At 43.0% G+C, this 26,563-nt stretch overlaps 1 protein-coding gene across 2 annotated transcripts; it reads left to right on the forward strand.

Annotated features, from left to right (window-relative positions):
• ANP32B (acidic nuclear phosphoprotein 32 family member B) lies at positions 2,376 to 26,384 on the forward strand. Of its 2 annotated transcripts, none has more exons than XM_018052214.1 (7): positions 2,376 to 2,793; positions 12,147 to 12,296; positions 15,247 to 15,369; positions 20,678 to 20,867; positions 23,527 to 23,651; positions 24,905 to 24,980; positions 25,914 to 26,384. In XM_018052214.1, the coding sequence occupies exons 1-7, from the start codon at positions 2,740 to 2,742 to the stop codon at positions 25,979 to 25,981; spliced, it is 786 nt and encodes a 261-aa protein (XP_017907703.1). In that variant the 5' UTR covers positions 2,376 to 2,739; the 3' UTR covers positions 25,982 to 26,384. The 2 variants fall into 2 exon arrangements, with proteins under 2 accessions (XP_017907703.1, XP_017907701.1); XM_018052212.1 differs by lacking the exon at positions 2,376 to 2,793 and adding an exon at positions 3,117 to 3,224.

The following is a 26,563-nucleotide window of genomic DNA, read 5'->3' on the forward strand; positions in this document are numbered from 1 at the left end:
CGGCCTAGGGCTCTAACCCTGTCTCTCAGGGAGCTCTCAGAGGCAGCCCATTACAAAGGCTACCTGCCAAGCTTCCCTGAAATGGAGCCCATCAAGAATTCACACATCACAGGGGTGCCCTTAAAGATAAAAGTATTCGGGGAAACTCTGTAACTCCGAGGCCCCATTAGAAATGCTAATTGCTGCCTTTGTTAGCCCATATTTATTTTTTTACAAACAATACAAATATTTATTAGAGAATTATCTAGCTTACTTTCAATATACTAACATTAAAAGAAAAGAGAAATAGAAAGCAGAGAAAACATCACCAAATTGGGTTTTGACCAACATCCTGACTTAAATAGTACTGAGAAGTCTCATGTCGCAGTACATCTGGAATCCCAACTGGGAAAAGGTCCCAGGCAGCAAGTCTGCTCTATGGGTAAAACTTTAAAGATTGCAGTTCAGGGTTCCCATTTATAATCCCAGGAGGGCTGCAAACTGACATTATCATCAATCTGTGACCAAATCTGGTTTCATGTTAATACTGTTGGTTTTGTCATGTAAAACTTGGAATGTTGCTAAGCCTGGGGCTTGGCTGGCCAGGCCCCGTCCAGGGGCTCAACAATCTCAAGATCCCTCCCCCATTTTATCTACGGTGCTGCAAGTCTTGCTTTCACAGCAGGCAGTCACTCATAGTCACTCACTGTCAGGACAGTGTCCAGAAGGTTGGAAGCAATGTCAGAGGCCTGCTTTGTCTCTGAAGCCTAAACAAGACTATTTATTTAATTTCCCAGCAGATGCAAAGATTGCTCAGACTCATCAACTGATCCTATTCATCTCAAACTTGAAATATGATTATAATGATGATGATGACTTTCACCATTTCCATTATATTCACAAACATCTGCTCTGTTGATTTCTTTCAAATTGAATGATGAAATTGTCACGCGAGTGTATGTTCCTCGGTTCTTTGTCTCGTCACAACAAAGATTTGGAGCGACGGACATTAAAGTCCCCCCTCAAGAGATGGGAGGCCCAATTCTTTGGGAATAGGGGTGTCGAGGTCTTTCTGGCTACTTCCTGCTGAAATGGGACGGCGAGGGGTATTGGGCCTCCCCCTCTTGCTAGTCTCAAGCCTCAGAGTCCTTATAGCAGTGTCCATCTAAGGGTGTGTGATATTTTCCGTGGTCGGCTGTAGTTTTATATCTTTGTTGAACTGGCACTGTATGTTGTAGCTTGTTGACCTTAACTGGAGGTCTTCTGGGATCTGAGACTGGGCCACCTGAGCTTTCTGCTGAGTTTGTTTTTCACTGTCCCGGTTTCCAGCACGATGGGCATTCCCCTGCACTGGATTTTCTTCACGTTCTGCCTCTACCACGGGAGCTTCGCTGAATTGGGCTCCTGCTGTACCCGGCCTCTTCCTCATGGAAGTTGTTTCAGCCAGGTTATATCCGAGTCACAGCACCATAGATGTCTCGTGAGTGTATGTTCCCTGGTTCTTCGTCTCATCACAACAAAGATTTGGAGCGACAGACATTAAAGCCCTCGGCGTGTCACAACTCTCAGGTCTTGGACAAACTGTGTTATAGCTTTTAGGCAAATCAGTGTTACAGCTCTATTTTATTTAGAAGATAGCAGGAGAGTCCATCCTCCAAGCGTGAGGGGATGCCAACCCAAAGACTTGAAGACAGTGGAGGAGCGTGTGGGGGAGGGAGGGGGGGGAGAGACCCCACGCACGCGGGAGATAAAGAGAGAAGCCTATATTTAAATGTTAGAAAACCCAGGGAGATCCTCCAGGACTGGGGGACTCTCGGCTCCTCTGTGGTTTGGGCAAGCGGCCCGGGCTACCCGGTCCCGCGGGCTGCGAAGGTCGACTCCGCCCGGTGCCACGCGGTACAGCACCAGACCGCAGCGCTCCAGCCGCCGACTGGGGTCTTCGCAGCACTTTCAGACCCATCCGCCCAAACAGACGCGCGGCTCGGGCTGCTGGCCGCACACGGTGCGGAGGCGCGGAAGGTGAACCCGAAAGCCCTTGGCCCAGGCTCGCTACACCTTTCCCGCCTTCGCGGGTGTCGGGCTGGCCTGGTCGAGTCTTCGAGGAAGAACTTGGTCTTAGGGACCCCCAAAGCCGGGCAGTAATTTACTGCCCCCAACCCTCCCAGCAAACGTCCAAGCGAGGGGGTGGAGACCCGCCTCCGGACGCGTGGAGGAGGGACCCCCACGGTCTCAACTCGGCAGCAGGCGGGGAAGCCCCCAGGCGGGTCTTACATCAGCCACCCCACGTACGATCCGAGGGCGGGAGTAAGTCGCTCCAGTCCCCGGGGCTGCGCCTTTCTCCCTCTCCCACCCCCAGCCTCCGCCCCTCCCGCCGCGCCTCTTCCCCGCCCCGTCCTTGGTGCACAGCGGCTGCCGAGCCGAGCGGCGCCGCGCGGGGCCGAGTCGAGCCGAGCAGCCACCCGCGCCGCGTCGCCGGTTTAAGCGCAGTGCGGGGCCGCGGCCGGGGGCGGCGGTAGTGAGACCAGAGCTGCGCTCCAGCCCTCTTTTCCCTCCATGGTTTCTCTCCGCTCCCGCGAGTAACTTGGCTCCGGGGGCTCCGCTCGCCTGCCCGCACGCCACCCGCCACCCAGGACCGCGCCGTCGGCCTGTGCCTCGAGCAGACCCCTTCCGACGGCCCTCGCTGCGCAGGCTGGGACGCCTCTCCCCCCTCCGCCCCCGCCGCGGAAAGTTAAGTTTGAAGAGGGGGGAAGAGAGAGAAACATGGACATGAAGAGGAGGATCCACCTGGAGCTGAGGAACCGGACCCCGGCAGCTGTAAGCAGACCCCCTTCGGGCGCCCTCTTCCCCCGATGACTTGCATGTAATGGTGGCCACCTGCGGGGCCCGGACCGCGGGTCTGCCGGCCCCGGCGCGGGGAAGAGCGCAGCTCGCGGGCTCGGACGGGGAAGGCGGGCGGGCGATGAGGGGGGAGCCAGCGCGCGGGGATTAACTCTTTGGCGCCCGCGGGTGCCCGCGGCCGTCTGGGGAAGGCAGTGGGGTAGGGGAAAGCAAACTTTGAGCTCCTCGCCCGCCGGGGTCCTTTCCCTGAGGAGCGCGTGTGCGTGTGGCCGGCAGCGAGGGAGGGAGGAGGGGATTGTGTAACGCTGGGAGCCATGTTTGCAGCCTCCCGGGATGCGCGGCCGGGCGGAGGTCGGGCCTGCCGAGGAGCCGCGCGGCCAGCCGGAGCCGGGCCCGCTGCGGGCCAGGTTGGGCTCCGCGCGCCCCAGGCCGGCGGGGGACGGGGCTCGAGGTGGGGTGGGGAGGGAGGGTCTCCTCCGGCCAGGCCTCGCGGTTGGCGCCGGCCGGACTCGGGCAGGGGCCGAAGGGCAAGTAGGGGGCTCCTCGCCTCTACAGGGGACGGGAAGCCCCCCTCGGGCGCTAGGGGGCTTGAGCGGGTGCGGCTGGGCGCGCGCGGAGCGGGGGAGGGGCGAGTCCGGGCGGCGTAGGTGGCGCAACCGCCGCCCTTCCCCGGGCTAAGTTTGAAAAAAGGACGCGGTTCCCGCCATTTTTCAAGCCTAAAAATAAAACTTTCTCCCCCATTTCTCTCGCTCCCTTTCCGCCCCCCGGCCTTCCGCGGTCCCAGCCTCCCAAGGCGGGCGTCGCTCGGCCGAGCCGGCCGTTGTGGCGTAGACGGCTTCTCCCTCCCCCCGCGCCGCGGCGGCGGAGTCCGGGGGCCCCTGCCCGGGAGGTTGGCCCCTCGGTGTGGGCGGGCGGCGGCTCCTCGCGTCAGCCCGGCGCGCCACGAGCCGACACAGCGCCATGTTGGCTAGCACTCGTCTCCCTCCGCCGCGTGAGCCAACATGCTGGCTCGGCCTGCCAGGCCCCGCTCGTCTGTCCCGGCGGTGGCTGTGGGCCGCCGCTCGCCGGGCCGAGCTTGCGGCTTGTTTGGCGCCCGCCTCGCCAGGGCTCTGCTCGTTCTGGCGGGAGCTGCGCGCTCCGGCCGCCGCCGACTCATCTCTTGGGCTCACTGCCGTCCCCTCCCCCCTTCTTAAAAGGGCAACGCCAGGCGGCCGCCTCCGCCCGAGTCGGGCGTCTAGGGGGTACTGACGGGTTTCGGCTGGGCTTGCGGGCCGGGAGGCCTCTGCCCCCGCACGTGCTACAGGCCGTCGACCGAGGCCAGCACTCGCCTGCCGCGGTGGGTGGGCCTTTTAAGAACCGTCTTTCTTCTCTTCCCCGGGCCCTCCTCGCGAACTAGGGCAGCTTCTGCGGCCCTCGCCGGGGGGCCGCGCCTCTGCCAAACCCCCTTTTCGGGTGAGTGGCGTCCTCTGTTCCTAGGGCAGCCCAAGGGAAGTCCTTCCATCTCCGCTCGGGCTGACGATGGGCTCGCTTCGTGCAACCGGAGAGTTGTGGGTAACAAGTTGCCCACTTGTGGAAATTTGTCAACCCGACCTTCCCTTGTGCGCACGAGGTTTTGAATCCGAGGTCCCCACAAATGAAGTGTGGGGTTGTGGTACCTCGTGGCCTCCCCACTCGACCCTGGAGGACCTCGAGGGGTGAGCGTCTCGACTCGGTCCTCCGAGTTTTAAGGTTGAGGTTTGACCACGGTCGTCCCCTCCGTCCATCAGTCAGACATTTTGTTTCGGCCACGTGCTAGTATCCTGAACTGTTAAGCTTCTTCACACCGTAAAACTTGCAGAATTGTGATCTCATTTTGAGGCGTTGTTAATTTAAGATGTTTGAATTATTACTGCGTAGTTCCAAGTCAGTAGAATATGGAGGTATTTGATTTAGCCAAATTTCCAAAAGAAAATACACAAGAATCTTCACAGTGCCTTAAAATGTGGAAAAAAAAAAACACAACCATTTGAATTCTTCAAGTGTGCATAAAGCGCTGTTAAAATACTCAGCTAAGAGCACCGTTGTTCCTTCTGGGAAACACAATTGGGCTGGTTGTATATGGATTTTTTTGAATTTGAAATAACTACTTACTGCTTTTAAAAATACATATACATGTGCATGTGTTAATTTCTCAAGAAATCAACTTAAGCCTTGCCCTTTTGCCAAAAACTGCCTAAAGTGGCGTGGCTATTTAACTTAAAAGGTTAATTTGTCAGTTGCACTGTTCACATATCAGGTACTCAAGCCACAAGTGACTATTGGCTACCTTATTGGACTTCACTCTCCTACTGTAATCCATTGGTTTTATTAAATAAATACTTGTGTACCAACAGTATGGCAGGGCCTGGAAAAGCAGTGTGAACAAGGCAGAGAGCAGCCTCTTCCCTCCTGAAGCCCTCAGAACCCGGTGGGGCCCGTTGCATTGTGCAAGTTAGGGGCCTTGGGAGAGTGTCATGGGAGCCAACCAGGATTGTGGGGTAAGAATGGCTCCCCTAAGGACTTAAGGGAGACTGAGTAAGCCTTAGATTTTTTAAAACATCAATTTAAAAATGTTTTTTGCACAAAAGCATCACCCTTAAGGTAAGTGAGAAGTTACAAAATGATTCTAAGTCAGCTAGTCACGTGGCTCCATGTCTTGTGGAGCCAGCTGTTAGAGTAGGCTTGACCTCTGGGATCCTGTAGACTCTTTTCATCTGGGAAAAGAGGAAGAATTCTGTCTCTTGTAAACCTATTGGTATAGGACAAGAGGCTCTTAAATGCGCATCAGTATATTCCTTGGTTGACCTTGATGTCATCGAGTGAGATAAAAGACTGGGGAGGGTAAGTGGAGTTTGATCTGCAGTGTTTTTGTTTGAAGATCAGATGAGCTTTTTTTTCCTATGAGTACGGCTTCTTTGTTTTAATTTTTTTATTTGGAAGTTTGAAGATGACCCTGGTAACACTTTACTGTCTTGTGTTCTTTAACTAAAATACATATGACAGACCAAGAGAATAGGTTCCATTTCACCTGTTACTAACAGGTGTGCTGTTTACCTAAGGGAGTGACTCATAAAGAAGTACATAATTGAGTTTTATCTGAGTCCAAAACACCTCTTTATATCAGAAGTTTGTTCTCATAGTGCAAAAATGGCTTAAAATGGCATTATAAAGTAATCTTCAAAAAGAATAGTGATCAGTATTTTAAAATACAGGCAAAGAGTAAGAATTATTTTATATAAAATATTGGTGTCGTCAGTTGTTTCATTGAGAGCAAATTGTATAGCACTAGAACATACCAGGTACACCACAGAAATTGATGGTACTGTCAGAAGTGGAAGGAGACACATGCAGTAATGAGATATTGATACAGTCTGTATCTAGATCTGGAATTTAGATATATTCCAGAATTGGAGGAAAAATGTCTTTATGTGAGGCTATCATTTTCCTATTATGCCAGACATGCACCTCATTACCAATGAATCTAGGGACATCTGTCCTTGATCTTCTAGTCTGTTCAGAGTTAGAAAGTCATGCAGTTACCGTGGTTTACAGTCTGTGCGCCTGGTGGGAACACTGGTAGCCTGTATGTGAGGGAACTTCCCTGATGGTCCAGTGGTTAATACTCCATGCTTCCAATGCAGGGAGCATGGGTTTGAACCCTGGTCAGGGAAGTAGATCCTGCATGCCGCATGGCAGTGGCCTTTTAAAGAAAAAAAAAATCTATAACATGGGAAAAACCTTTCGCCCAACTTGTGGCATTTATTGTGTCTGTCGTGATTTTAAACTCAAGGGCTTATTCAGATTTGCTGCATAGCAGCCAATTGGATTCTTTTTCTTGTATTATATAGAATATATATTTCTTGTATTCTTTAGTTTACAGCTTCATTGAATGAAAAATTAGATACAGATAAGCTAAAAAAAATAGATATAGGTTAAAAACCTAAAAAAAAACAGAAAAACAGGAATCTCACACACACGCATTCTACCAACAAGATATTCTGGTACAGTCCACAGGAAAAGTTTTTTCCAAACTTGGATCTTGCTATTAGTGAATATAATATCTTGTTAAAGTATAGTACACATTTATCTTGCATTGTTAATGTCTGCACAGATCATAATTTAACCATTCTCATTAGGTGGTTAGAAAGTTTTTGCTGTTTTAATTAGTATTGTAACAAACATTTTGTAATGTGAATCTCTGCCAAATTGCTTTTTAGAATGATTCTCTTTTTTACCTACCCAGTAGTAGGATGAGTGTTTCCTTCCTTCATATAGGCAGTTTTGCCACTCAAACATATTTCAGTACTACTGATGTTCTATTGTCATTTTGCAGACATTCTTTTTAAAATAGTAGCAGGGTGGAAGGTCTGAAGGTTGTTTAACTCAGAAGGATGGGAATTGTCCAGGGTGGCAAGAGTTACTTTCCATGTGTTTGGATTATTTCACTCACTAAATAATTGATAACTTAATGATCTTTAATTCTCCAGATTGTCTTTCCCCCTCTTAATAACTGTTGTAACTGATAATTGGGGAAGGTCACTCCAAGAGTAGCTAGGTGGCTTGTTCAGTAAAGAACCAGCCTGCAGTGCTGGAGAGGCGGGTTTGATCCCTTGGTCAGGAAGATCCCCTGGAGAAGGAATCGGCAACCCACTCCAGTATTCTTGCTTGGGAAATCCCATGGACAGAGGAGCCTGGTGGGTTACAAATCCATGGGCTCCCAAGAGTCAGACACAACTTATCGACTAAACCACCACCAGCCAGGGAAATAGGAAATGAGACTTAAGTGGGGAGGATGAAAGGAAAATTCCTTAATCTCCTCTGTGGCTCCTAGCCCCAATCTCTGTAATTTGGCTACCATCTATTTCAAATTTTTCATGGGAAAACTAGAGTATTAGCTTTGCTGATAGCTATAGAAAACTTAACAAGTTGCATAGGAAATAGTGTGGATTTTTGTTTTTAATTCTTAAGTGTTTACCTTAAATTCGTGTTTGAGGAAAAAGAACTAATTTAGTTGGAAAATAAGGGATGAGGAAGAGTGAATTTGGCCCCCAAAGTTGTCATGTATCTTCGAGCAGAAGACCAAATAACTGTGCCTTAGATCAAATAGTGGTAAGTGGTACACACAGATGTACAAGTGCCTGCCAACATTCCCTCCTGGGAGGGTTTGGGACATGAGGAAAACTAGGGCTGTTTATCCTTGATTCGAACCTCCCATTTATTCTCGGTCTATATCAGGAGGCAGTGACGACATATGTCTCCCATCCTGTACACCCTCCCTTGAAAGGTATTCTCGATCCTGTCACACTCAGGAAGGACTTCAGGGAGAGGGAAGGCCTAATCTCATATGCTGCTGACATAATGCCTGAGAACAGACACCTTTTCCCCAAAGTCCTGTTTAGAACTTTAGGCTGGCTAGAAGGGTGCTTATGGCAGGCTTTCCAGGCCTGTCATCCTTGGGCACAGCCCTAAGTGAACCCTCCTTTGGTCTCTGCTTTCTGCAGTAATTTCCACTCTGCTGTGTGCTTTTTTGTGGCTCATCTTCTTGCTGTGACTCTGGACTTTGTTCTGGGGTTAACACATTTTTTTTACTACATCCTTAGCCTTGCTGGAAAAGTTCAGAGACATGACTTAACTGCTGAGCCATACAGCCCTTCCCTGTAACTCACCCCAATAAATTGTTTCCTCCTACTCATGGAGAAAATTAAAGGTCTCAGGTATGTATTCCCTGACTTCTTTTCACTCCCCACTTGTAAACTTACCAGCTCCTTTTCTTAATCCTATCTCTTCTCCATCCTCAAGAGAGTGGAATGACATCTCATTTTTAATCCGTCTCTTTTATGATTTGTTGTAAACAACTGAGTTTGTTTACTGATTACCTTTTATGACTTGTCTGCTTTTTTGTCAGTATTTCTTTTGGGGTGTTTGTTTTTTTTCCTCAGGGTAAAACCAATATGCTCAAGAAAAAGGTAACTATATGCATATACCTAGAATTTCCATATATCAAGAAAGGTAACAGAAAAATCTTGAGAGAGGTTGATTGTCATTTTAAGATAAAGAACTTGTAACTCAAAAGATTCTGATATTTGTTTTTTTCACCTAGCAATAGATTGTGAGGAGATAATTCTTATTACAAAAGAAATTTCATATAAAAAGATAGCATGGCACTATTTATAATAGTGGAAGTTGGGCAACATGTTCAGTAGGGAGTATGGTAATTTATTTTACATCATACCTTTTAATTTCTTTAGCCATTAAAAAGTATAGTTGTTAAGTAATATTGTTCCATGTTACTGTATTTAAAATATACAAAGACTGAAAAAAAAAACCCACAATATTAAGTGACAAATCACATGCTTTGCATGTGATTATGCCTATCATCAGAAAGTAGTTTCTATATCCAGGTTTCCTGTTTCATCATTTCCTCAGTCCCCTACAATCCTGACACAAGCTCCTATGCCAGTTTTTCTGTGTTGGACTGTTGTAAATACTCTTTCATATTGGAATATCCAGTTCAGTTGCTCAGTTGTGTCCGACTCTGCGATTCCATGAACCGCAGCACGCCAGGCCTCCCTGACCATCACCAGCTCCCAGAATATGATGGTAACTAAAATAGGCATGACCCTGCTATCGTGATGCTTGATGAAATTTAAAATCCAGCACTGACTCTTTTTAACCTTAATTTTTTTTAATAGATCAATAATCTCATTGTAAAAGCGTTAGATAAGATTATGGGAAAGTTCTCAGGACAGTCACTTTTACTCCCTGAGAAGAATATAAGAAAGTGAATGTGTGACAGGTAGGTTACATGAATGAAAGCATTTTATGTATTCATCCCCCAGTGTCTCCTGGAGATGTCTCTCCTTGATGGACAAATGACCTAATTTTTTAAATCCTCCCCCTTGCCCCAGTTACTTTTTTTTTTTTGCCCCAGTAACTTCTTATGCCTAATTTCATAAGCCTTTCTACGTATTTGAAACTAATGCTTCACCTTTGGGTACTACCACTACTAATTCTTCTCAGGTTTCCTTCGCAGGATCCCCAGGATTCCATCCTTGATTCTCTTCGTAGGAATTCCATCCTTCCACTACTCTCTGCTCTGATTACTTCCAAATACAGAACTTAAACCTTGAGCTCCAAATTCTCTTGTCCAACTCCTTGGGGATACTTTGACCTGGACTTTTCATGAGAACCTTAAACTTGATATCCTTTGTAGTATTCATTACATACCTGCTCCCCTCTCCGTGCCCAAAGCTGTTCCTTCTTATTTCCATCCAGTTGCATAGTTCCCATGTCTTTAAACCAGAACCTTAATTCCTCTCCATCTTCTTTCAGACCCAACAATTCAGTTTGCAGATTTGGACCACTTTAAGATCTTTTTTCCCCCTACCAGTTTCTCTTTCTTGATTCCTATTCTGCTGTTTGCTTCAGCAGACTTGTTCTCTTTGACTCTAATTAAAGTGGAATTTTACCAGTTGAGAAAAACGTCCAAGAGGTGATTTCACCCATGAGCTGGGAGGCAAAATGGCCATTTAAATTGCTCCTTATTTGGCTTTTGGCATATTGGTGTCATTCTGTATAACATTTTTGGATTCTTTGTCAGATATAGTCATAGAAAACCCCCAAATCAAATGGAAACATTTAGTTATATTGCAATATACTGCTTAGGTTGGTGGGTAGTTACAGTTGGCTTTTTTTTTTTTTAATGATTTGTTGGTTTTCCTTTTTTTTAATGCAAAAGAGATACATGTTTTTAGAAGATTTAGCACAGGCAGGAATAAAGTAAGTCACAAAGGTCCTTGTCATTCTTCTACACCTTTTCTCAGAGGTTATTTTCTCAGCTTTCACTGTGTCTAAAGCACTACTTTCTACAACAGTTCTACTTCACCTTGAGGAAACTGAGGCACAGATAGGTTAAGTGACTTGCCTAAGGTCACAGAGGTTGTAAATGGCAGGGCTAGAAATTGACCCTGAGCATCTGTCTCTGGTGCCCAGCTCTCCTCAGTTTACCTTAAGTTTTCAGATAGGCTAATTTTAATCAGAAGAGGGGAAGACTGTCCATAAAGAGAAAAGTGGAAGGAAGGGAAGAAAGAAACAAAAAGATGTAATGGGCCTGTGTGCATCTTGAGAGCAAGGCTTCTGAAGAGGAAGTAGAGTAATAGCGAGTGAGAAGTTGTGGCGTTGTGGGTATCCCTGACTCTCTTAAATCTGTTTCCTTCTCTTTAATTGGGGGGAGGGGGGTATGGTGGTAAAAAGAATAATGAGTTAATTCTCCATAAATGTTAGCAATTACTAGAGTAGTATCTTTGAATTGTGTATGGGAGGATAAAGATACTAACTCCTATTTTCATTTTAGAGCTATCAGCATCTCATACATGTTTAATTGCTCATTAATGCCATTAAATGTGTTAGATTCACTGCAAGAATGCCTTTGGCAGTTAAAACTTATTTGCATCCGTGTAAATTTATCAAAACGTGTTTAAAACTGGGAAGTGTCAGAGTCAACCACAGAGCAAGAATGGCAATAGAGATTAGCATGGTAGATATTTACACAGTAGACTTTATTAAATAATCAGTGTTCAGAATTTTCACATGTGATACTCTTGGATGGGTTTGAATTCTGAATTTCAGGACCTCTAAAGGAGGAGATTTTATGGCCTGAAAAAGGAATCTAATAGCTAACTGTTCTCTTCCCTAGAAATATCTTTTTTACATATAAAACAAAATGATCTTGGCTTTGAATTAAAGAGTTCTTGCATCTTGGTCTTTTCTTAGTGTCAAGATAATCTTAGTAAGGATTAATAAGACCAGAGGTAGAAGTGTTAGTCCAGAAACCTGTAGCCACAATCTCTTAGTGACCTTGCTGGAAAAGTGAAGTTTTCGTCCTCTTGTGTCAGTCTCCTGGGCCTTGTGGCCTAAAGGAGTTTATGGGTGGGATGGACCAAGAAGGGGGTGGGTATTTTCTCCTGTACTTGTAGTTAAAGCGCCTCTTGGAACAGACTTGGGAAAAGGACTAAGGGGTGGGGGGTATTGTTTCTTCACTTAACATCTTAAGAGCTGTAGTTTCTGTCTGGAAAGTAGAGTTAAAATCTTTATTTGTAACCATGGTGTGACATTTCACCCTTGATATCTATTAGATTATTGTTATTAAGGGCTTAATCATTTTTTTCATTTATTTATAACTGATCTGGGTCTAAGTAGAGGCTGCCCCATATGTGAGTGATTTGTTGGGTATTTATGGTTGGAGGTTTTGCATTGTTCTTTGTTTTCCGTATGTTTTTTAAAGTTTTTCTTCCCTGCTTTGTCACCCACAGGTTCGAGAACTTGTCCTGGACAATTGCAAATCAAATGATGGGAAAATTGAGGGCTTAACAGCTGAATTTGTGAACTTAGAGTTCCTCAGTTTAATAAATGTAGGCTTGATTTCAGTTTCAAATCTTCCCAAACTACCTAAATTGAAAAAGGTAAGTGCTTTTTCTTTTAACAATAGAAGAGAACCATTCTGGGCAAGGGAAAAATAAACAATTCTATCTGTAAGGAAGCATTTAGTGTAGCAGAGACCACATGGCCTTTGTAACTGGGCAGATCTGGAACTCACCATTCCATCCAGCTCTATCATTTCCCTGATGGTGAATCTTCTAAGACTCAGTTTCCTCACCCGTAAACTGGTAACACCACCTGATCTTGCAGAATTGCTATGATGTTTGGAAATAATACATGTTGGATGCTCAATAAATAGTTATGATGAATAATTTAGTACTCAATAATTGTTATGGATTTGTTGCTATAATGTCACTACATTTTGTTTTTAGTATGCTCTGGTTTAGGAACCATGGGTTCCTCCTGCTTTTCATGTTTAATGTAGATTAAGGGAAGATTTAAGTAAAGACCTTTCAGATTTGTAGCCTATGATATTTCAAATCCATTATGTAATTCTTAATGACTAGGGAATTTAAAATGTGTTGTGACTGACTGAGAATCCATTTAAACAAAACTGCTATATTTCCCTTGCCTAGTTAATGGTCCATTGTTAGGGCTTTATTGGTCTAATTATAAACCAATCACTATCCTGTCTAACACTGTCTACCCACCCCCCTGCCCGCAAATAGCCACACACACCCATCCCTGCCACGCACCAAGAAAAAAAAATTCCCAAGAAAAATGTTTTTTTGTGTCTTTGCACGTTAACCTGTCACAAAGCCTCTGCCAGAACTGAAAGAAACTAAAGATCTTCTAGCCTTGTTTATAGGCACAGACCCAGCAGTAGACCCAGACAGGTACAGTAATTTCCCTAAAGCCACCCACAGAAGCGGTATAGTACTAGAGCCAAAACTAGAACCATCTCTCTTATTTGCTAACCCACTACCTTTTCCATTACATATGAAAATGTGTGTGGTCTTGGCGGTGTTGCAGAATTCTCCACCGTTTACCTAATCTCTTTATTAGGGAGTTTAAGTTGAAGCTTCATCTAAGAAAGATACACATAGAAAACCGAAATGAAATTTAGGCAACAGATAGGTAGGCTGTTCCTATATGCTTGCTTGAATCTTGAGAGGGACTTGTTTTTTGGTTAAATACATGAATTAAAATCCAGAAGTGCTATGTGTTTTAAATGCTTAAGCAGTCCTCATGAGTTTCAGGGCAAGTCTGCTATTAAAAAGAATTCTGTTAAATTTGTAAATTTCTTTTCTTTTTTCTGATAGGTATCTGCTTTAGAGGTTTAAGTGTAATCCATTTTTGTTTATGTAGATTGTCATGACATTGGAAACTCTTAACTTGGCGTTTTACCCTGTATCTCCATAAACTTGATACTAGCAGATCCCTACTAGGTGTTCTGTGTTCTCTTCTGCTTTTCTAGCACCCTGGTACATTGTCCTGAATTACTGTGGTCTCTGTACTGTCATACTTAATTCAGAAAGCCACAAGAAGCAGGTTCTGAAAGAAATGTCACGAGTTTCCTAAATTACACATTGATTTCATTGCAAAACAAATACGCCACTAACTGTTTTGGCAGATTGCCTTGTTATCTCTCCTCCCTAAGATACTCATGTTGAAAGGTTGTGAATATTATATATGTCGATATTCCAACCACCCAAGAGAAATTTTAGGTATTTTACTGGACTGCCCATCAGAACGGGAAAAAAATGTATTGAAATGTTGTATTTTTCTCTTCTGAAATGCTTAAAAACACCTAAACAGACTTCTTGTCTTTAAAACTCTTCCTTTCAGTGAATATTTAAAATTTTAAGAGTTCTGCTCTGCATCGTATACTTCATTTCATTGCATGCCAGACTAAATTACAGAAGTTTTCATTCTATTCTAGGTACCTAGCATAGGGAGGAGCACACTGAAGCTAGGCTCCCGGCTGCAAAGCATAGGCTCACCACTGTAACAGCTGTGTAATCTTGGGCATGTTGCATGGTCTGTTCTTAGTTCATTTTCCTCATCTGTAAATGGGGGTAATAATTCTACTTACCCATAGGGTGATTGTGAGATCAAATGAGTTCATGGATTTCTAGTTCTTTGAGCAATGCTGTAAGAACTTGGGTACTTAACACTTAAGTACTATGTAAGGATTAGATACAGTTACCATTGTTGTTGGCAGTTAAAGTAGAATTAAAACCAGCCGTCTGGCCTTAGTTCTCTCATCTGCGAAATAGAGTTTGAATTAGATGCTCTCGATGGTCTTTACTTTTCCAGGCTCCAATTTCTTTCCCTGTAATATTCCACGGTGAAGGCTCATTCCTTTGTTGGCATACCACTTACCACTCAACTTGACCTGCAGCAAAGAAATTAGAATTCTTGTAAAGGCTAGTGATAGATCTGTAAGAAGTGTCCTCTGGGGAACTGGTTTCCCCAGCCCTGAAGCTATTGCCCCATTCCCTTTCTTGAAGTCACGGAACTTCTTTAAAGGCTTGTACCATTCCTGTAGCCTTCAGGGCAGCATTCCGTGGTGGCTTCCAGATGTAGAACCCCATGGCAAGTCAGCACTGTATAGAAACAGATGAGGTTTCAAGTGGGCATCACGAGTTTTGACACAGAGAATAGCTGCTTAGAATGCATTTACCTTTCCTGCCACATATAGCGTATGGCAACTTCACAAAGAATTCTAATTTGTTTTGACCCACTTCTTAGGTTAGAAAATGTATTCGTTGATGTTAGGGGCCAAACTGTTAAAATTGGCAGCTGATTAAGAGAATGCAACTCTCTCATCCTTACATGTCTCTCCTTCTCTGAAGTGTTCCTAGGATCTGTAATTTGGGTTTAATCAAACAAAATGAACATACGTGCCCTAATAAAAAAGAGGTCATTTGATTTTGGTAAGTGTTTGAGAACTGTCTTTGTTATTTCTAACACTTTAATGATACCTGTTTCTCTGTGTGTTTGTGTGCTGTGTGGGTTTTCTCTTAACAGCTTGAGCTCAGTGACAATAGAATCTGTGGAGGTCTGGATATGTTAGCAGAAAAACTTCCAAATCTTACACATCTAAACTTAAGTGGAAATAAACTGAAAGATATCAGCACCCTGGAACCTTTGGTAAGTAATTGAGAATTTGGAAACCAGGACTTATTGGTCATTTTCATTTTCATATTTCTTTATTGTGAGGGAAATAACTGGAAATAATAATTGAGAAGGTGGTGGTTTTTTAATAATACTTTTTATAGAAGGAGTCCAGAGTAAAAGATCAGAACCTTTAGTTACATGTGTTCCTGTGACTTCCTCCCTCCCTGTTAATTGTGGCTGCTAACTTCAAAGGGGAATTCTTTTCTTTTTTGATCTTTTTAAATGTCATATATTGACTATAGCCTTAAACATTTATCTTAAAAAATTTTCCCCAGACTGGCTGGGCTATTCTATACTTTTATAGAAAAGGCTGTCTATATTGGGTTGGGCATCTGATCTGCTGGAACAGGCCAAAGGCAGCTCCAGTGAGTTTTAGGTCTTCTGATTCACAATTTTGAGCTCCAGCTGGCTCTCTTTGCATGGGAACCCCCAAATTCTCCTCCTCTTACATGCTGGGATAAATTATGGAAAGTTACATTTAAGTGCCAGTTGGGTTATAGACTTTGTTGTGTGACCTTGGGCAAGTTGCTTCTTCTCTCTGGGCCTCAGTTTCCTCCCTTAAGAAGCAGGAAGGATAGTGATCCCTGCCTTACTTACCTCACTTAGGAGTTCTGAGAATAAGGTAATGTACTTACTTTGTGAAGCTGTGCTGATGGGGGTCTAGTTAAGTGGAAGTTATAGTGACCAGAAAAGAGCTTACGAAGCAACGCCGGGGGCCTGTTGCTCTCCTTTGCTCCAGGAATTTTGCCTCCCCCTTTTTCCCCGTCATAGGTACACTCAGATACTTGGGCTCCTTCCTTTCTCACTAATTCTGTTTTCTTCCCAGTTAATGGCAGGTGGGGGGATGGCCCCACAGACTCTTTTCTTTTGATGCCACCTGGAAATTCCTATGATTTCAAGATTGTTAACTGACTTTTTCCCCTAAACACAACATTCTATTCACAGACATAGAATTCAATTTTAATGAGGCTGATGAAACTCAGACTTGTTTCATATCACCCAAAGAAGCCTGTGGCAGCTCTCTTTTTTTCTGTTTTACGTAAAGTCAGTATTTCCATTGGAGTTAACTTGTGGACATTAATTGGGAGAGGGGCTAGTCAGGAGATAGGAGCTGTCTTTTAGGATCCAGCAGAGCAGAACTCAAGAGGAGAAGGCATCCTTCTGCTGTCTCTTATCTTTTCTGACATCACGATATATTAAAATATTTGAACTTCTTATCATTTGCATAGAATATTGATATTTCAAGGGAAGATAAGAGTTAAATTATGACTTCCTTTAATGAAGATTTCCTGATGGAACTAATAGAGTTTTTTTCTCTCCTAATCCGTAATCGAGGCTGTATTCCAGTGTAAATTTAATCACTGTTTACCAAGACCCTTTGTTTTTATGTTTCGTTAAGTGGACCGCATTTAGCTTATTTCTCATAAATGTTGGGAGCTTGTTGCTCACCTTTACTCCATTTTTTGCCCCTTTTTTTCTATTAGGTACACTCAAGACACCTGGGCGTCTTCCTTTTTCACTGTTGTTTTCCTCCGAGTCAATTCCCATTTCTTGTGTATAAGCAGATTTTTATTGCAGTTTTCCTTATTCAGAGATGTTAACATTTGCCCTTTGTATCCTCATGTAATGCAGAGCAGAGAGAATATCATTTTAGAAATGAGGAGACTGCGTTTAATTACACAGCATCTTTAGAATAAATGGTGAGCAGAAATTCAAGTCCAAGGCCATTCTTTCCACTGCCCTTGGAACCTGTTCTCTTTTTAACCTGTAAATTTACTCCATACCCCAAAAGATCTAAACTGGAATTTCCAGTGTTAAATTAAGCCCTGATGGTCTCCCTTCAGTCCCATGGGCTATACTAAACCTTTGTGTGTGTTTAATGACAGCCCTGTCAATTCACAGTAACTGTAAGCATAGGAACCCCTTTTCCCTAGAACAGAGTACCAGGCCATACCTTTCCATGCTAGATCACTGGCCATGGCCTAATTCTCATGGCAGCCTTAGTCTTCTTTGATGTTTCATCAGAAGCATTTATCAGTGTCCTAGCATTCAGAGGCAGAGCAGAAGCAAACATTGTGTAGGAATCGTTTGCATGAGTATTCCTGACCTGATAAGTGATTTATATAGTAGGACCCTTCGGCAGTGAAAGTCTTAATCCCCTGAAACAGTGAAATATGAAAAATAATCATTATATAATATTTACCATTTTTGGAGGATCTACTGTGTGCCATACATGGTAGTGGATGCTTTATGTACGTTATCCATTAATAATCTTCAACATTTCTACAAAACGGATAGAAATAACATGGCCCTTATTTTACACATGAGGAAGCTGAGGCTTAGGAGAGGCTGAATCCCTTGTCCAGAGTCACATACTTGGCCTGCCAGTGACAGAGCCATGGCACCGCACACCCAGGACTGTCTGGAGACGGCAGAGCTCCTGCTATTCTCCTGAACTTGCTGTTCCAATTCCTGGGGGTGCTAGGTGGGTCTCCTGAAGTTATAACTTCAGGATAAATAAAACTGTAGGAGGAGGTGAAGGGGGGAAGTGTTGGGTCCATTTTAACTTCTGAAAGTGTTCTTCAGTGGGGAAAACACCATCTCATCCTCATCAACCACATGCATTTTGAACACCGTCTACGTTGAGCCCAGTTCTTACAGTCAATGCAATGATTGTAAATGCCTCTGCTTACTACAGGGACATTAATCGAGAGACAAAGAAGGCATCAATTCAAACTTCCTTGGACACCTTTTTTAAGAGACCTGGGCCATCCAAACCATCCCCCAAAGCCCTTCTAAATTCTAAGAAGGCAAGCAAAATTATTGTTAATAAAATGTTTACTGTTTATTATGGCTAGCCTATTAGTTTTAGGCCAAATTTCTGAAGTGGTAGAGTTGTGATTTTTTTTTTTTTTTAAGCAGTATTTGCATATTACATTGGGATCCTGAGTAACCTGTGTGTAGTGTATTTGGGGTCTTAAAGCACAATTTTAGAGCTTTAAAGTTCTAGAGTACTCCAGTTATTTAGGGTTTTGTTGTTTATTTGGTTTCACTTCATTTCTAGCATACTGTTCGACATGTCCAGGTTATTCATAATGGTTCTGTTCTGAAGAAGTAGCAAAAAGTGTTATAGATTCAGAGTTTCAGAAACTGGAAAACCTTGGAGGCCCTGTGTGCTAGGCTAGTCAAAGGAGTTAGAAAACGGGCTTGGAACACTGTTGAGCATGATCAGGAGTTGTATGTATTTTTGCACGTCCATTCCTAGGAAATAATGTTGACCAGTAAATGGCTTGTTCCTTTGAGCGAAGAATTTTATACTGAGCCTCTGTGGGAAAGCTACCAGATTTACTCATGGTTCTATCTTAAGGGGTATAGTGGCAACATATTTGTGAAGAGAAAAGTTTCCCCAGTTACCAGGTGTGCTATTTCAGCATTTTTTTCCTCTTTGGCAAGAAGTCATACCTGGACTTCTGGGGCTCGGGCTGTCCAGTAGGGAGCCTATTCTGAAAGCTACATGTTTCTAAAAGTCATTCTCCCTACAATTAGGACTGGGGACAACTTTCTTAAGACTTCAGGTACTAACTTAATAAGCACATTATTGGATCCACAAACTCTTGGATAACTGCACATTGGTGTTTTGAGAAATACATTTTCCTGTTGCTATAACCCTGTTCTGTGTTCCCTGCCTGGCTCTATGTTCCCAAGGGCAGTTCAGTGAGAATAAAGCCAGTGTGGGAACCTTTTTGATAAGGAATATGAAGGTTTGTGAGTGCAGGGGTCAGCAACCCTTGCCACTACAGAACCAGGTAGTAGGTCTTCTAGGCTTTGTAGGCCGTATAGTGTCACAACTTCTCCACTTTGCCATTTTAAACATAAGAAGCCGTACATAATACATAAACAAGTGAGCGTGCTGTGTTCCAGTAAGACTTAGTTTACAAACACAAGAGGCAGGCCAGAGTGGGTCAGCCAACTGTCATTTGCCAAGGTCGGCTTTAGAGCAAAGATTTTTAAGTCATTTTGTAACTCCCAGCAATTACACAGATACTTCAAGTCCTGAAGACAGAGTTTTGTTTGATTTCTGTGTCTTCCCAGGTGCTTGTGAACGTTGAAGTAGATTTCCCAATAAAGCATCAGTCTTTCAATAACATTTATTTTTTGTAATTTACTTCATAAAGAGATCCTCTTAGTAATATTTAGAGAATGCCAACCTTTTTGTATTGACTCGGAGCCATTAAAAAATTAAGTTTATGAATCCATATATCTGTGTTCCCCAACCCCACTCCCTGTTTTAAAAGGCACCAAGCCATATAGTTGTCCCCATTTTGTGTTTACTGTATCAATTTGCTCCTTTGTTTCCTCCCTGTGAGGGTCTGTTGTCACTTTCTGTTGCTATCTGCTTACTTGCCTGTGATACTACCTCTGCCCTCCCGATCTCTTAATTTACCCTTAATCTAAACTTAATAGACCTGGTATTGAAATACTATATACTGAGGTAATAACAAATGATCTGAGTAGAATACCCAGTTATTTTCCTATCAGTCTGGCTGCTCAGAAAACTTCCTGGGCCAAGTTTTTAGGTCTTAACTATTTTAGATAATGAAACAGATTTCAAACAAATGAAGTATTGCAACAAAACTTTAAGGTATGGTAAAATCAGAAGAATTTTGTATCAGGAAGGTCTGGTAATAGTATCAGTCTTTGCCCCCAAAACTAAAAAAAAAGACAAGAGTTTCTCTACTTTCCAAGTTTCAACTCTGAGTTCCCCTTGTTTTCCCCCAGCTTGCATTAACTCCTGTCTTCCCGGAAAATACTTACATCCCCACACCTTGTGCTTTACTTTGTTCCGTTCTCGAGTGCTTTTTTGCATCTGTGTCCCCAAGTAGAAATGTCAGGGACCTTGATGCTGACTGAATTGGTATGACTGAGAAAAATGTTTCCCCGATTATCCTACCACCCCAAAAGTACTGATTACTTGATAACCCAGCATGGTCTTATTGGTCATTTGATTACTCAAGTCTCTGATTTGCCTCATACTGTATTAATTCATAGTGCCAAAAGGAAACAGCTCTCTGAGAGGATAGAGGTAGAAGGGAAGACTAGTTAAAAATCTAGTGACCAGTCATAAAGGTTGCGATGGACTTGAGATGTTTTCCTAGGTACAAGGCTGAATAGGTAGTAGCTTATTGAATTCAGAGCCTAGAATTTTACCTCTTTAGGAGATGGTTTTTGTTGCTTATGTTCCTTTGGTTTAGGAGGTATGTTTCTTGATCCTTTTCTTCAGAAAAAGTTGGAATGTCTAAAGAGCCTGGATCTGTTTAACTGTGAGGTTACTAACCTGAATGACTACCGAGAGAGTGTCTTCAAGCTCCTGCCCCAGCTGACCTATCTGGATGGCTATGACCGAGAGGATCGTGAAGCCCCAGATTCAGATGCCGAGGTGGATGGTGTGGATGAAGAAGAGGATGATGAAGGTGAGTCAGGGTCCTGAACGCTCTTGCTATCAAGAAAAATAATCCATGCACGTAAGCCTTCTGTTAAATTTGGGGTTCTTAGGACGTTGAATCTGCCTGCAATGCAGGAGATCCAGGTTCAATCCCTGGGGCGGGAAGATCCACTGGAGAAGGAAATGGCAACCCACTCCAGTATTCTTGCCTGGAGTTTCCCATGGACAGAGGAGCCTGGCAGGCTACAGTCCATGGTATTGCAAGAGTTGGACATGACTTAGTGACTAAACTACCAGGACTTTGAAGTCTTCAAATGATTCAAAATAGACAATGATTTGTTAGCTAATTAGTTTTGAATTTGGAGCCTAGAGATCATAAACTGTGCTCCAACCCATTGAAGTGGTTTATGGTTTACTAGAAGGACCATTGCCTCAAGCCTCTTGCCTTTCTCCTAGCAGTTCCCCTTTCTTGACTACTGCCTATTTATCCTTGCCATCTCACCTTTGTCAGCACTTCCGGGAAGCGTTTTGTGACGCTGGAGTTTCTGTGTATGCCCGAGCATTCCCTCGCTTACCTTTCTCATACACTTGTTGCTCTGCTATTCTTGTCTGTTCTGACTTTGCTATGATTATCTTCTTATCTGTTTATTCACAGGCCCTTGCACTTAGTGGGTACTTCATACATGATTTTTATATTCGAATATAAATATCTTTCCTACTTTTGATATATAGCTAGAGTTTTAAAAGGTAATGATTTGAAAGCACTGTATGTTGAATTCCATTTTCTCTTTGATAAAGGAGATAATCTCTGGCTATAAAATGGAATTAGAATGTACTTTTTACTTTTGACATTTGATCAAGGTTTTTCATCCTGTTACCTTTAAGGATCTTAATATATTTTGTACCCAAACTAATCCTCCTGCTTAGCTTGTGCTTTCCTTACACAGTGACTTATTTAGTAAGAGTCACTCTTAGCATAAAGGTTTTTCACCTGAGAGGCTTAGAGGAAGCAGAGCTATTAGTTATCACATCAGTCAGCATGAAGAAAATTTACTTTCCTAGAATTCCTCATGTTGCTGGAATTCTCAATATTACTATATTTGAAGTATTATTTTTGATATCTCTTTAAAGATAGAAGTTTATAAGGCAGAAATAATCAAGAAAAATGAAGAACACCATCAGGAACCTTGGTTACAATCAGTGGCATAGTACTCAGGAAACGTTTTACAGTTTTGTTTTGCAGCAGATTTGAGACAAGGCAAAAAGACATGGGATGTTAGATGGTAAAGTGAATAGGACACTGAATAGGATGCTTCAGCTTGTTCCAAATGTTCATTTCACTTAGTGCCTTCACTGCTGGTTCTCTGTTTCTCTTACGCATCAGTCTGGTTATCTATTTAAGTTCACCCTAAATGGGTAGAGCAGCCACTTGTATGCAGAAACCTGAAGGGTGAAAGGCAATTCTTAAGAGCAGGATCAGTGAGGTGAGTATTTGAGAGTTTCCTGCATGCCAGGCTGTAGGAAATAGTTTTAAGAAAAAACAAACATGGTTCCTGTCCCCTTGGAGCTTACTGTCTATGCTGCTGCTGCTGCTAAGTCGCTTCAGTCATGTCCGACTCTGTGTGACCCCATAGACGGCAGCCCACCAGGCTCCCCCGTCCCTGGGATTCTCCAGGCAAGAACACTGTGGAGTGGGTTGCCATTTCCTTCTCCAGTGCATGAAAGTGAAGTCGCTTAGTTGTGTCCCGACTCTGTGCCACCCCATGGACTGCAGCCTACCAGGCTCCTCTGTCCATGGGATTTTCCAGGCAAGAGTACTGGAGTGGGGTGCCATTGCCTTCTCCAGAAATGTTAAGCAATCATAATAAATAATCATAAGTGAGCAAAGTTTGTGGTAATGGAGAAGGACCCAGGTATTTGTATGAGAGCATATGAGCTGAGATTGCGGATCTGGCCTGAGGAAGTGATGTTTAACTGAGACTTGAAGGCTGAGCCAGTGTTAGTCATACAGGAAGGAAAGGGAAGAGGCAGGAGAAAGCACAGTGAGCTCCAGGACCTGGAGAGGTAAGAACTGCTTGACTAGGGGCCTGCACCAAATGCAGTAAAGATACAGGACACGGGTGCCTGGCCACCACCACATCACCATCGTGGAGTTGTTATGGGTGTTCTCCAGGTTCCTGATTTGCACGGCTGGTTTGTGGTGGAATGGGTTAACGCCAGAGAAGGAGGTTGGTGGGGGTTTTTTGGTTGTTTGGGGTTTTTGTGACTTTGTTCTATGGAGAATTCGAGACATAGACAAAGGTAGAAATAACAGTAAAACTATTACGTTCCCATTACTGAGTTTCAGCTGTGATTGCTTCATGCCTGATCTTATTTTATACACATGCACTCCTACCCACTTCTCCCCTTCCTTATTTTGAAGCAAATTCTAGACACTGTATCATTTCATCAGTAAGTATTATAATGTACATAGGACTCCTGGCCTCTGGATTTTATGGATCTCAGGTCAGAAGAACTGAGCCTCAGCAGCTTTTGAGGAAGGAGGTGACTGTGGTTCATGGTTTTTGCTGGTACTGGTGTGGCCCAGCATTTGTCCATGGGCCAACCCACAGCTCTCTGCCACCTCAGTAGGTATACCTTGTGAGACACACAGGGTGTTTGATGTGTTCCTTTTGGACTGTTTTCAGAAGGAGAAGATGAGGATAAGGAGGAGGATGAAGATGGTGAGGAAGAAGAGTTTGATGATGAAGAGGATGATGATGAAGACGAAGATGTAGAAGGGGAGGAGGATGAAGATGAAGTCAGTGGGGAGGTCAGTGCACCTCTTGGCTGCCCTGCTTTTCTCTCGTAATTAAAATGTGGGTTGTTTAAAAAAGAAAAGTCTGAAGAAATTAGTATACTTGTAAATAGACTAATAGTGGTCTGACTAGTTTAGCTTTTGTCCCCCTTTTAGTAAATATTAATACTAAATGGAATACTTACCGAGTGCCAAACTAGACAGTGCTTGGCTCTGCAGAGTAAGTTTTAACCCTTTAACTTTGGGAGGCAGTAACAAGTTGAGTATTCATTCATTAGGGTGAGAAAGCTGGGAACATTGAGAACTGATGAGATGTCCTTCCTTTTGTTGTATTGAAATGAAAGGTATCTTTACCAAGTCTAAACTTCTTGTATATCCAGCTTAATGAAATAAATACATTATGTACCTTCTGTGATAAACAGTTAAGGATGCAAAGTTGAATAAAAATGTGGTCATACTCTGAAGGAGCAGGGAAAGGGGTCTAATTTATGGGATATGTAGTAATAACAGAATCTCTGAGGAGCTGAAGAAGCAGCCATAGCTATCCTTCTAACCATAGCAGGATAGGAGAAAGGAGTGACTTTGATCCTAATGGGGATTTGTAAAAACAGGCCAAGAAAATTAGATGTCATCAAAAAAAAATGTGCTTTTATAGTACAAATATAAGACTGAGCATTTGTATAGTCTTGCAGGTGGCTAATGAAATTAAGTTTCTGAAAGAAGCATTTTATTTAAAAAAGGTGGGGGGTAGATATAGAAATATTTGTCCAGGGACTCCTGGTGGTCCAGTGGCTAAGAATCCACCTGCCAATGCAGAGAACATGGGTTCAGTTCCTGGTCTGGGAAGATCCCACATGCCTGGGAGCAACTAAGCCTCTGCGCCATAACTACTGAAGCCCACAAGCTCTGGAGCTCATGCCCCACAAGAGAAGCCACTCAGTGAGAAACCCGGTGTGCCGCAACTGGAGAAGAAAAGGAAGCTCTGTCCAAACCTGCTTTGAAGTTGAAGGTTTTAAAATTAATTCTAGAGTTATCCATTGTAAGTTGTATACTAATGAAAAACGTCTGGCAAATAAAATGCTTTTGAAAAGCAGTTTAAGAAATTTTTTAAAGAAAAACCAGCAGCTCTCAGTATCTTAAATAGATAAAAGTAACATTACAGTTTTCTCCTTGAATGAACTGTTAAGTTTATTGACAATTCTTATTTTTCTTTGTACTTCTCAGCTGGGCAGAATTAATCTAATGGTATGCTGTTCACCATTCTTTAGGAAGAAGAATTTGGACATGATGGAGAAGTTGATGAAGATGATGAAGATGAGGATGAGGACGAAGATGAAGATGAAGGTGGGTTAAGGCATGCTCTTTGGTCCCCCTCAGTTAAAGGTCAAGGGAAGTGTTCATTAATACAGAATTTGAAATCATGGAGAAGAAAATAAAATACCTTTGGCCCTGGTGGTCTTCAGAGGCACGGATAAAAGGCCTGTTTGTGTGTGTGTGGCTCATCCCTGCTCTACAGCAGTTAGTAATGCCTGTGAGGGAAGGAGGCCCTGGCCTCACTCCCTGCATGTTGTGTTTTTAGACCCCATCATTTGTGTTACTGTTAGGCATGAGATTCCTATGTTCAGAATTTATTCATTAAAGAAAAAAATTTTTGTAATTGAAATGTAATCTTTGTAGGATAAATAGCATCGTTCCAGTTTTCCTTTCCCCACCACAATTAAAACCAAAGAAATCCTTGTTTATTAAAAAGTAGATTTTAACACTTGTGTAAGTTTCAGAGCGCTGGATTGTTTGCTGCACTTGAGTTTATATTTTCCAGCAGCATCTTTGCTCTGTGCTCATCTCAGAACTAAATTTACTTTGGATACAGCAGTGATCCGGGCCTGGTCTCTGCCTTCAGGGAGATTTTAAAAACACAGTTTAGTGCAGATTTAGTTAACTTCATAAAAATAATCATATGAGTGTACTAGTTAAAAAGAACGATATGAAAGTCTCTGTGTCTCAAATACCTAAAGTCTAAGAAATCTCTTAAGTTAATATGAACTACAGTTTGAGGCTTGCCATATTCTAGGCTAAGTACTTTGCACTGGTTCACTTAATCCTCAGAATAACCCTATGGAGTCAATGCTATTGTCCCCATTTTACTAGTGAGAAAATAGGCTTAAGGAGCTCATCTCCTAACCATTAAATTCATTGTTGTTGCTTCCATTTGCAACAATTAGGCAGACTATATATGCCTTTCCAATTGTCTCAAAGTGAATTTTTGTTCTCGTACAGAAGAGGAAGAAAGCGGGAAAGGTGAAAAGAGGAAGAGAGAAACAGATGATGAAGGAGAAGATGATTAATAAGACCCCAATAACCTGCAAAAAAAAGAACTGTTCAGTATTGGTTGGACTGCTGACATGGATTTGGTAGCTTTTTTTTTTTTTTTTTTAAGAAAAATAAAAGGGTAGCTGTGATACAAACCCCAGGACACCCACCCACCCAAAGAGCCAAAGAATAGTTCCTGTGACATTCCACCTTCCTCCATTTAGTCCCTCTTGGAAATCCACCACCAAGCTTGGGGACTTCACCCCAACAAAATTGTAAGCGTTGTTAGGTTTTTGTGTAAGACTTGCTGTAGCGTGTGTAGCTGTGATTGGTGAGGCAACTGTCCGTGGCTACCAGTTACACCAAGATTGTAACAGCATTTTTACTTTCTGTACAACAAAGAAGCTTTGTAAATAAAATCTTAACATTTTGGGTCTGTTTTTTCATGCTTTTCTTTTCAAAGACTTTTTTTTACATTAGGACATTGTGACAACTGGCAAAAAAATATTTTTAAGAATTTAAGTGAAATAAACACATTCCTCTTTGATAAAGCCTAGTTGTATGCTTACATTTGTAAATTAAGACTTTGTAAGCCTATGTTTAAACACACTAAAGAA

This window comes from Capra hircus, chromosome 8 (assembly GCF_001704415.2).
Source record: "Capra hircus breed San Clemente chromosome 8, ASM170441v1, whole genome shotgun sequence".
In the NCBI taxonomy this organism is placed as follows: Eukaryota; Metazoa; Chordata; class Mammalia; order Artiodactyla; family Bovidae; genus Capra; species Capra hircus.